General features: G+C 37.8%; 1 protein-coding gene across 1 annotated transcript; it reads right to left on the bottom strand.

Annotated features, from left to right (window-relative positions):
* Positions 1-1,568: 1,568 nt before the first annotated feature.
* Positions 1,569-11,260, bottom strand: cacfd1 (calcium channel flower domain containing 1). Its single transcript, XM_042509488.1, has 5 exons — positions 10,658-11,260; positions 8,012-8,084; positions 6,102-6,227; positions 5,481-5,588; positions 1,569-5,027 (listed from the first exon to the last, which is right to left on the bottom strand). Exons 1-5 carry the CDS (start codon positions 10,767-10,769, stop codon positions 4,937-4,939), a joined length of 510 nt encoding a protein of 169 aa, XP_042365422.1. The 5' UTR covers positions 10,770-11,260; the 3' UTR covers positions 1,569-4,936.
* Positions 11,261-12,447: the final 1,187 nt, after the last annotated feature.

The following is a 12,447-nucleotide window of genomic DNA, read 5'->3' as shown; positions in this document are numbered from 1 at the left end:
ATCCTCTTTCAGATGTTGTTCTTTGATCATTAATAAAGAAAAAAAATGAAAGAGAATCCTCAACACCCAAAAGTATAAACCTCTAAGAAGATTGTGATGGTACTCAGACTTGAGAAATGTTACACTTACTTTAAAGTATTTTGGGCATGCCTGGTGGTGTGCTCTGAATAATATATACTGTCACTTCTATGAGTGCTTGATCCTCTGCACAAAAAACAAATAAGCATTTTTAATGAATACATGTACCGCAGCAAGTATTTACCTGTACATAAAACCAAACTGTACTGATTCATACATAATTAGAATCAATCTTATGCGTGACATAAATAAGGGATTTACTATAATATCAGGTAATCTCGATTCAAATGCAGTCAAGCAGGCTTTAAATGCTGAAGAAGAAAGATCTTACATTAGTTTTGTAGACATAATCAGCCAAAACATCCTCTAAAAAAGTAAATTAAATGATTCAATGAATTCAAGTGGCGGTACTAGTGGTGTCCCCTGAACAAACTCAGATAAATGAAATGCTTTATTTGAATCCTCAAGGATCTTTGCTCCAATAGCAATCTGGTTCCAATCATCACAGGTCTGCTTTCAAGGGCCATTCATGCCACAAACAATGCTTCACTTACAGAGCGAAGACAAAGTAATGAAAGCTTCTCATTAATGAGGATTATCTCTGGAGGAGCTTCATCACAAACACTGTGGGTCACAAAGGTTGAATGCCAATTAGTGCTGTTTATGGCTATAACAGGGATGTAACAATCATTGCTTTGATATGCAAGTTTTCAAAGCAACACAGTTTTCCAAAGGGACCAAATTAGTGCTTAAATAACAGGTGCATTTATTTAAAATAACAAACATTATTTAAGGCGTCTTTCCAATCAAGTGTTTAGTGTTTTTGTAGCAGAAGTAGTAGACACTGTAGTATATTCATAGATTTGGAATTTATCAATATGGGAAAAAGAATAAAAGTTACGCTACATAGGGCCATCTGTGTTTTCGTGTCGAACTCTGTGGTTGCTAAATATGCTTTTGTTAACACAGAACCTTATGGCAGTGCCAGCTTTTAACAGGACACATCATAAATTTGGTGCATTGGTCACCACTCAATGAAAATAAAAACATAAAGAGAGTTACAATTATGGCTTCATGGTTGTTTGCGAGTTATGGTGTTGAATGAAATGTTTTACAGAACATAATGATATACAGTGAAGCTGACCTTTGACCTTAAAAATATTAAATGTCAGACCTTCAGTATTTTATTATATTAGACATTTGTGTGAATTATTTAATTTTTTACTGGACGTTTGTGCTAATTTTGAGGAAACTCCCTGAAGGCATTCCTGCAATATAACATCAAACTGACCTTGACCTTTGACCACCAATATCTAATCAGTTAACTTTTGGGTCTGAGTGAACGTTTGTGCCAAAGTCAAAGAACAAAGGGGTTCTTAAGATATTGTGCTCACCAGGATGGGACAGACAGACAGATAGACAGACAACCCAAAAACAAGAGACCATGGCTTTTGCTGGCATGAAGGCAAAATAAAAAGCCAGCCCCATCGTAGTAGCAAGTTTGTTTAATTCACAGGATCAGGATTCACAGCACAACACACATTATACACATATCCCTTACAGCAAACATATGCACTCATCACCTGCAGATTTAAAATCAATCAAGTTATAGTCTTGGATACATGTTACTGCAATAAAACAAAACTGGATGGATGGAGGGATGGATGGCTGTGGACAAGGAAAGTAGTGTTTTTTGTTTTCACATCTTGTTAAAACAGTAAGAGTGTGTAGTGTCAGACTGTAGCATACTGCTGGTTTGTATGTAGTGTTTAATCACTCGTGAACACTGGTTGTGCACGTTTTTAATGTGACCCAAATGCTTTTCAGTCAGCTCAAATGATAAAGTCATGCTACCATACATCTACAATCTACGCATACTTTGTGTCTGTGCATTGTTTGGTATGATACCTGAGAGCTGGTGGTAACGTGTGAATAATCCACTCAGTCACTGAGCAGCCAGTAAGAGACTTAGGATGGAAACAGCTGTAAGAGGTACGTGTAAACAATTATTCCCAAAAGCATCCTTATTACTGATGACACAACAGAGACAAGGCAACAAAACAGCACAAAAACAAATTGTACATTTCTGACCACTGCATACCTCATTTTGAGTGACAAAGGCAAACCATGGCTCTGGTGATTGTGTGGGATACAGACCAATTAGTCCCTGAATCAAGACACTTCCCCTCTTTGAATTTGTTATGTGTACTACTTAAGACTCATGATAAACACATATTCAGTTACAGACTCTCAAACAAAAAAAGGTGCAACATGTAAGTGCACATTCCAGTTTTTTCCATGACAATGTGCCACAACATCTGCAGCCACAACTTGGCCACCGGCTGCTTGATCATGAGGACCCGTACGTAAACAAGCTGACAGGTACAGTGAAAGCTTTTAATGACATTCCCTCGAAACCAGAGTCCATGCTACCAAAAAAATAGTGCAGGAATGTCTCTGCTGAGCTTAAATCACCTTAAATATAAATACATGAAAGCATAAACTGTCTTTATCTTTGGGTAAACAGATACATTCCCCAATGTTTGAAGTATCTCTAATGCCTATGTATGTTTAAAAATGCATTCAGGCTGCAAGTCAGAGTTTGTCTGCACAATCGGTTTAATACTGTAAAACCAAAACCGCATCTTTCATCAAAAGTAGTCCAGTGAAGGTACATTTTAGGACGTAAATACAAAGAAGAAACTTATGGAAACGCGGATATTCACGGATCTGTGTAGGTTTCTGCCCAGTCCAAATGATTTCTTAAAAATCAGGCAGTTACTTTCAATAAATATAATGATTAAGTTTAATATAATCACATGGAAATAGAGTTTTTGTTGCACTAGTTTTTACCTTAGTAATCTTTCATTAGCTGCTTAAAAGAGCAGTGTGTTGGATTTAGTGGCATCTAGTGGTTAGAACTGCAAATTACAACCAGATAAAACTTTTCTAATGGGCCACGCATGAACCCCTGGTTGAGATTCCTTTTGTTTTTTATTATTCAGGAGGTTTTTACCGGGAACAAAATTATCCGCAAATGTCTACCTCTCAAAAACCAGTGGACCCAGTGATTTAAACTGGCAAAAACACATAACACAGCAGTTTTGTGTGTACAAACCAACTGGTAAAACAGAAGTGTGTAAAAAATTAGCCCAATCGGTTTAAAAAATGATGAAAATTTCTTTGTCTTTGTCCTACAGGAGATGCAAAGCAGTTGAGCAGCCTAGTGTTTTTTTTTTTACATTTCACATTAAAATAAATTAATCCACTTAATGCATCACGTTGTTAAAACGATCCAATTGAGAAATTCAGTTCAAATGCAGATAGCCTATACTCTTCAAAATGCTGCATAGCCAACTGTATTATCAATTGGAAAAACGCCGCAGGAGTCTGTGTAGCAGGTAAAAAACCCACACAGTTCCACCTACATGATATGTTGCCCCATATAAGAATAATAAATAAAGCAGTTTCCCTTTAAAAATCAGCGTTTTTTTTTTGGACACTGCTTGTTGCAGAGGGGCTGCTAACTACGATGGGCATTGAGAAAATGTGAATGGCCCTTTCTTGAGCCAGTGTTTGGTTTGTGCGTTCTGGACTTCTGTAGAAACACGGGGGTGCAACACGGTAGACTCTGCGGACCAGCTCCCTACGTAGCTAACATTCTCAGCTAATGAAAACAAGACTATTCTTATTTTCAGGTGATTATACACTAAATAAAACATACTTAGTAAATTAGATTCCATTACTGCCAGATATATCCCCCTAAATCCTACACACTGGACCTTTAAAGTAGATTCTTTGATTTAAAAGCAGAGTTCACCCAACAAGCTTTGCCCAAAACGTTCCCATGATAACAAAGTTAGGGCTGCAAAAGAGATGATATCATTATTTGGGTGTGCTGATAAAACAGGTCTAAGCCCCATGTTATTAACTTATCCTTACCCACTGCACCCCTTCAATCAGACAACTCTGAATCACAGCCTAAAGGTCATACAGCTCTTCTCATTTCTGTATTTAGTGCCTCCTCTCTCCTCCGTACCCCTGCCTGCAACCAAAAAGGTCTCAGTATCTTGAAGGATGACTCAATTTCTAAAATGGATCTCGAGGAAAGAGGAGGAGCTGTGAGCGAGGATGCACAGATGTATCCTTTGCAAAAGTACCCATGACGCATATGAGAGGCACAGCTGATGATGCAGCTGTATAACACCTCATTTAACAGACGCTGCCTAACAGACGGCTCTGAAGCTTGCATGTCTCATTTTGTTAAATGCCTCTTGTTTTCCTCTCACCACATGTCTAATCTTTGCCTCCTCAGCTCGCATCTCAGGTGGGAGAGAATAAGACGTGAGGGGAGGAGGAATGTAAAAATGGAGAAATGAGAAGAGAAGGTGGTGAAAAACCTGAATTATATACATTTTACAATCACATTATTTTTTCAGATTTCCTAAAAGGCTCTTTCTGGGCTTAAAAAAAATGTACCTCGCGTTTCCTTCAAAAACAGGGTTTACAACTGACAGCATCCACAAACAACAAAGGGATACAAGTAATAAATAGAACTCAGAAGAAGGTTCAAAACCATGAAAACAAAACGTACGATCTAAAGTATCGAGTCATAACGAGACATCCCATTCACACACCAGGTACCAAATAATGGCCTGAATCCAACGTTAATCTGTTTGGATACTTTTAGGTCAAAACAACAAGAATGCAGCAGTTTGAGTCAATAAATTAACTCAGTACCATAATGATGTAGTGATAGAAATGGGGGCAAAAGGAAAGAAGGCATGGAGGGAGGTGCAGGATGGATGGAGGGATATAAGAACTGAAGAATAGAGGGGAAGAGGAGGGTGGAAACGCCTCACTCCGGAGCCCCGTTTGCTGTTTCTGTCATCCTCTCTTCATCGCCCTGTTTCTGATGCTGCAGTCTGGCGTAAGTCACCGCGTCTCCCCTGAGAAAAGAAAGAAAAGGAAGACGGGAAGCAAGAGAGGAGGGTAATAAAAGGTTATGACGAGGGAGAGGCGGGTAGAAACAAAGGAGAAGCGGGTAAGACGGGAGAACAAGTGTTAATTGCGAGGTTATTACACGACTCACCTTGTCAGAAGTTAATTTGCATGAATAAAAGAGGCTCATTAAGGTTGTTAGAAACATAAAATAAAATCCCTATTAACTGATTAGAATGTGGAAAACTGATTTTAATGGGAGCCTGTTTTAATGTAACCTTTTAGAGGAGCGTTTTTATGAGTGACACATGAAGAGATATGAGTAATTACAAAATGTCTGTATTGTACATCTTCATTCAAACAGATACTGATAGTAAATGATGTTATGTAAAATAGCTGACATCTTTTCTGATGCGTCATAACGTCATTCCATGTGACTGAATACTAAAAAGACATCTTACTTTTTGCCTAAAGATGCAAGGCCGTACAGAACTCCTGTGGCAAAGGCGATGGCGTTTCCGAACAAGGTTGTAAAGGAGAAACTCAAGAATATGGGAAACAGAGCCATCCTGAAAATGAGCAGCCGGAGGGAAAAAACAAAAGTCAGTAAATCGTATGAATGCTTCGGTTGGTTACTTTTATAACAACAAATTTTTGTCATATTTGCTGACATTGTCATTATATCCACACAGTAGCTTATGAGACAGATGTGCCTTTGCTAGAATCTACCATGGCTGAAGGAAAACCACCAATCAAAAGTAGGAAGCGCTAACCAAGATTGTGTTACATGTTTTAGTGTACTGTTTAGCTATAAAATGAGACAGTTTGCTCCAGTTGTTGGGCCGGTTTTGACTCTACTGTTTTCAACAAGGAGTGGACGATATATTGAATATACTCGATGCATCCTGGCTTGTGTCATGTGGACTAGAAAACATGCTGGAAATAAAAGAACCATATTCGAGTGTGTCCAGTGGTTTATGTAATATTAATAACATCAGAATATTCAAATTCCAAAAATGTTACTTTTCATACAGTAAAGTACAGTCTCAGATAGACTGAATACAATGCACAGCTGTTCTCACCCACAGTAGAAGAAGGCTTTCTGCCAAGGTTTGAGTTTGTCGGCACGGGCTGCTACTGCGTTGGCAAACTCTATGAACTGGCAGCAGAATGGGACTTCACATAGGAACAGCACAAAGGCGTTCAACCTTGAGACAGGAGGGGAGGACACAAACACAGCAGCGAGTTATCTTTTCCATCTCAAACACTGTACAACTCAAGTCTGGTGGAGTCTGAATACAGCAGCTGGATCGAAAAGAACCATCATGCATGTCATTGTCATTGTTCAAGGTTTTCAATTTGGGCCTATGCTCACATGTTTACTGTCACAGAAACAGCAGGGAGCTGGTTAGAGGAGTTTGGACTGTAGCTTACTATTATGTTAATAAATGATTGATCTGAAAAATATTTTTTGATGAATTCACTGAGGTAACATCTTAAAATGTCATGTTTTGTCTGACCGACAGTTGAAAACACAAGTATATTCAGTTTACTCACACCTCGGACAACAAAAAGCAGCAAATCCTCATAATGGAGAAGCTGGAACCAGGGAATAATTGGGAAATTTCCAAGAAAATTGACTAAAATAATTCATTCAATTCAAAATAGTTGCTGATTCATATTCTGTTTACCAGCTAAAATAAATATTTCATGTCCACGTGGTAAAAAACTGGCATGATGTCAGTTTGGCTGACAGTCAGGACACAGCCAACGTCATTTAAATCTTAGTCTTTTTTATTAATCTGCTCAGGTGTTGACAGTCGAAGGGAGACAGTGTTTGTTTATGTCATTTTCATCCCTGTTGTTGCACTAAATGTTATTTCTGGGAAAACTGAAAAGGCTCTAGGGCTGAAACCAACAATACTTTTGTTATCTATTAATTCAATTACTGATTAATTGGATTATCTAGAAAATGGCAAAAAATAGTGCAAATTGCCCACTTCCTGTCACCATTTCCCAGAACTCAAGGTGAGTATTCAAATGTTGTTGTTTTTATGCCTGACCCAACTGTCCAAAACATTATACATATCATATATAACAAAGACCAGTAGCGAGTCTGGTGCATTTTTAAGATTGCTGCTTTGAACAACTCACTCTGGTGTGATCTGTGTAAAGAACACAAATGGCTGACTGATTTCAATGTTTTAAATTGAAATTGAAATGACCAAAAAAACTAATCAGTCTTTTTTTTTCCTAGGCAGGACTTTCACTCAGTGATCGATGCAGTGCAGAAGGATAAAAACTAAAGGTGTCTTTCCTGTTGGATGTGCTATATCTTCAAGAGACTATTGCTCAGTCACAGTGTAAGATCATACTGCACATACAAACAGAAGAATGAAAAGGAAAAGTTAATACAAGTGCATAATGCGTGAGATATATAAATAACAAAAACTGTAAATCTGCACAGGAAAGCTGTCACAGATCGTTTTTTATTTACCATAAAACTTCAATTAATAGCCTGGTCTGTTATTTGCTTGAATAACTGAACAGGCTTGTATTTGGGACAGGCTTTTAATTCCATACACACAAAACTGTTGGGAAAAAGAATCTAATTTAAACCTTTTTCTGCATCTTGCTTTTTTTCCAACTTTATTTATGCTTTCAAAATATGATCATTTGACATGTGAATACATGTATTTAATTGATTGCCATTTACACAGATGCCCACACACACCCTCCCATCCAGGTTTACACAAATAACCAAAATAAGAAGACAGGAAAAAAAAAGAAAAAAGTAATTAAACAAACCAGATAAATGGAGGTAACCAGGCTTGGGTTATATGTTCAGTACATAAGTAAACCGATTCATATAACAGCTACGTGTTATTTCTGTCTACAAACAGCATATAAAAATATCTCTGCCTACAGAATGTGAAGGAGCTCATTTATGCATGCTACATTTAAGTAAGCATAACAAGCATTAAAGACTTACACCATCCAGACTCCAGCTGCGATGTTTAAAGGGTTCACAGTGACACAGTTCCACACTCCTGAGATGGCACAGGCTGCGTGATTTGGACAGGAGAAAAGACAAAGCAAAAGGGCTGTTGTTAAGATAAAACATATGACAGATTGTACAAAAAATATTAGGCCTGACCATTAGCTGTTGGAATTTTACATGTGAAATATTTCAGATGTCAGAATGGATCTCAGAAATACATTAAGAGTTCAGCTGCTCCTGTTTTAAAAGCCATGATTATTACATACTAAGTTTTCATGTATGCTCTGTTTGGTTAGTACAGTCTGTGCGCAATAAAAAACACATGAAAATCGGCAATGCAGAACAAATGGAGCATGCACAGCCATGAAAATATGCAACAAACACACAGAGATGTCTGTCAAAGCAGCCTATGACTGCCTTATATCCTAAAGCAATTCTGAAACATCGGAAATAAAACAGAATGGACCCCAGCCCTCATATCTAGATGTAAAAGCTATTATGAAACATGTCTGGGCTTAAAATTAATCACCCATATCAAATTTTAAACAACTCCGTTAAAATCAAAGCAAGTTGCATTATTCATGCACAGGATTTATTTCATGATAATCTGAGCATTTTCAATATTGGCCTTTTTTTTAGCTTTTGCCGTGGCTGTGCTTTGTGTTCCATCACTTTTTCCACTGTACCACACACACACACACACACATACACACACACACACACACAGGTCCAATGGGACCTGCTTAAATCCAGTGTCTGACTATCCACTGTCTGAAATACGTGTAAACTGCAATATGAGATGAGCTTGAGGTGTATTAACATGCGAAAAATGTGAAAAATTCATGTCACTGTTCTAAATGTGGTAATTAGTGTCAGGCCCTGAGATAATGTGTGATACAGCAACATCACATACTGTACAAGTATGTCAGCCAAAGAAATTAACACAGCAGCAGTAGATAGTGTAAATATATTTTTTTTTAAATCCAATTATCAGTTCTATTCACACTGACATAAAGCATTAAACCCTGAAACATGTGAAGTGAATCTGCTGTAGTGCCTTGTCTTTATGGTTCAAATGTAAATATATAAATAAAAATAAGGATATGAGCTTTTGGGATTAATTGTTAACCTTTAATCTGGCAATTAATCTGGCAATACCTTTCTAAATTAACTGTTCACACAGTTAAGCATCTGAAAATAGTGACGGTCTTGCAGCCCCAAGTAAAACTTTCTGATGGTTTATTTTGTGGAACCTAAAGTCCAAAGCTTTTGAAAAAAAGCAAGAAATTTGTAAAAAGCACAAGAAAATTAGCTGAAAATTATCACAAAAATGAAAGTTCACAAAATAACCTGGAAAAAAATATGTAATTTAATTATAAATATGCAATCATGATCATTATAAATAAAGTTTTCTTAACATTTTCCCTAGTATTTTTAAACTGGGGAAATCACCTCATATTGCTTATTGCCCCCTCCCCCATGTTTCCAAGTACTTGTGAAAAAAACATGAATGCAGCACAAGAAAACTGATGTTGATACAGGTTTTAAAGGGTTAAAGGTGGTCACATAGTTTCGATTAAGACACATAAGTGTATTTCTTTCACTAATGAGAAGGAAAGATGCAGAAGAAAAACAACCAATGAGATCCCTCTCTTTCATTTCCTAATTTAACTATGTGTATTATTTCATATCTTTAATTCTGTGGTATTTATGAATGGCACACATCAAACCCTAAAACACTGAGTATTTTAAACTTCTGACTCGCAGTTCACACAGCAACACCAAGTAAGTGCTGAGTCTGACATTTGTATTTGAGACTTAACACCATCCATCAACTTTGGGCTGAGACTCAGAGAGAAGAGAGGGTAAATATCTAGTGTCTGTGAGAGCTCTCAGGCCAGACAAGCCCACGCTGCCACAACCAGTGGAAGAACGACACAGCATATCCTGCTCCTTTGGACCGTCCAGCCTCCTTAATAATACAGAGCCCATTGAATATGCAGTGCCCCAGGTGGTTAATGTGATACAGGCACTGTGACTCTGGTGTCACTGTGAAGGAGAGAAGGATAGAGGGAGAGACAGGAGGGCTGCAATGCTGCGGGAAAACTGCAAATTCAGCAGTAAAAAAAACACTTCAATCTCACAATGAAGTACTGAGAGAGAGAGCACCCTCTGAGGACTATGTGTGCTCCAATAATATAGTTTTCATTTAGCAATAACAAGCTGTAATGTAATGAGCAAGCCATGCAAACAGGCGGTGCCCAACAGAGGCTGCTGCAGAGAGGGGACAATGGGCTGTGACAAAGCTTTTGTCTGTCATGGCTGTAAGTGAAGTAAGGTTTAAACGAAAATTTCCAAATAGTAATCTGATGCCTTTTCTGTCCCGAACCACCTCCAAGCCCCACATTAGTATAGACAATGCGTAATAGTATATACACTGTATGAAAGTATGCTGACATGACAATAAAGTCACTTGGTTGTCACAGAAAAGTGCACAAACGTGTGTGATGGTATTAACAGCACACTCAGCAGCTGTATTCACTGTAAACGGAGCTATGGTAGGATTTAGGTTTATCTCGGCGTATCGTTTATTTACTGATCAAGCGAGACAAGAAATGGACTTTAATAACTACTTACATATTCCTCCCAAAACTCCAGCTATTTTGCAGAGCCATCGGTACCACCATGTCATGCCGTCATCCTCCTGAGTGGGTTTAGTGGACGCTGCGGTCTCCGCCTCGGTGCTCATTGTGTCTTCCTTGCGATGTTAGCTAAAGCTCCCAAATCCAGTATTTACAGATGTCAAAGCCGGAGACGACCCAACGACAGCTAAGTTCAGTTAGCTAAAGCTAGTCTGAAAACTAACGGCTAACTTGTTAATAACAAAACAACGCTCCCTATCAGTAATATGTCACGTAATTTCAACTTTTAAGTTGTTTTTTTTTTTTGTCTTTTCTCTCCTTTGTCTGTCCGTGTGGTGGCCAGCCGGGCTGATGTTACAAACAGCTTCCCCGTCAGTCACCACCAGCTAACCGGCTAGCTGATGCTAAAGAGCACCGCCACCCAGCTGCCGTGAGGAGTGGATATCACCGCTGCATCCGTCCTTAACTCCTTATAGTAATCCTAGAAATGAGCCAAAACTACTCCCTTTGTACTATTTTATAAATGTACACTTTCCACCCGGTTTGTTTGGCTTCGAGTCGCGGCTCCGTTGTTCTCCTCCGTGGCTGCCTCAGCCGATGTAAGCGGTGCATTGTGGGAGGGAGCTGAAGTGCGTCATGGTTTGTTTACATGTGTTCCGATCAGCAGGTTTGAGGTTGTAAAGAATATATTTTATTTTAACGACTATTATTTTAACGATTCTAAAATTATTGAGATGAAAGGCTTGGAGCCGGAACCTTTGGGGATTTTAATGTTCAAAATACATGGAAATTATGAGCCCCAAATGTTGTTCTAGGTCCCAAGTTTGTGCTTTACCATTACATTTGAGTCATATAGAAAAGTATGGACGACTAAAAAAACAACCCAAACAAACAAAAAAGCCCCGTTTTTCTAAATTTACGAGATCATTATCTCAGAGTTGTTAGGAAGGTTTTCATGGAGAAAAAAACTTTCCTTTTTTTCCACTGTTTAATTATCAAGATTCAAAATATCAAGTTTCTGAATTAATTCAAATAATTTTATCATAAATACTTTTATAAGTCTGAAAAAAATTCGATGCTAATTCATTCATTTATTTTCTTAGATTTAGATAGAGATAATAGTCTCATTATTATTATTATTTTTATAAAGCAATTTTATCGCAAGTTGCATTGTGCATTCATTTTTTCTTTCCATAAAATGCATAGCCTTCAAAAAGATTATTTTAAGGATAGGTTCACAGTTTCACAAGTCAGTCTTGAAACATCAGTCAGGCGAACGTATGAACACTGAAACCGCTTTTGCATGCTGCACCTTTAGGAGTTCCCTCCCAAATGCACTCTCGATGGAGAATCCCAAGACTCCTCATAACATCTGGATGAAAAATTAATACAAAAAAATAATTAGTGACTGTCTCCTAACCAGACAGCTGACAGCCTGCCAAGGTTCAACGATTTGGAAACCAAAGGCACATCTTGGGAAACTGGTTCTAAATGTTTTTCATCATTAAGCAGACAGAATATTTTCATTCAGATGGTTAAAGGAGTCTTTGTGGATTCTGGACTTGTTTCTAAGACAGGATTAAATGTTTTTTAATGCATTTTTCAAACATTGGCAGTTTATCATCTTTGAGAGAAACTGATGATTATCTCTGTGATTGTGAGATTAGTTGTTTGGTCTATAAAATAAAAATCAATGAAATCATTGTTTCTGAAAGTCCAAGATTTTGTCCACAACCCCAAGATGTTCTGTTTTTTTATGGTTTCTTAAATGGAGTAAAAAAAAAA

Source organism: Plectropomus leopardus, chromosome 20 (genome assembly GCF_008729295.1).
Source record: "Plectropomus leopardus isolate mb chromosome 20, YSFRI_Pleo_2.0, whole genome shotgun sequence".
NCBI classification, from domain to species: domain Eukaryota; kingdom Metazoa; phylum Chordata; class Actinopteri; order Perciformes; family Serranidae; genus Plectropomus; species Plectropomus leopardus.
The sequence above is the reverse complement of the archived record's forward strand: the minus strand, read 5'-3'. Positions and strand labels throughout refer to the sequence as shown.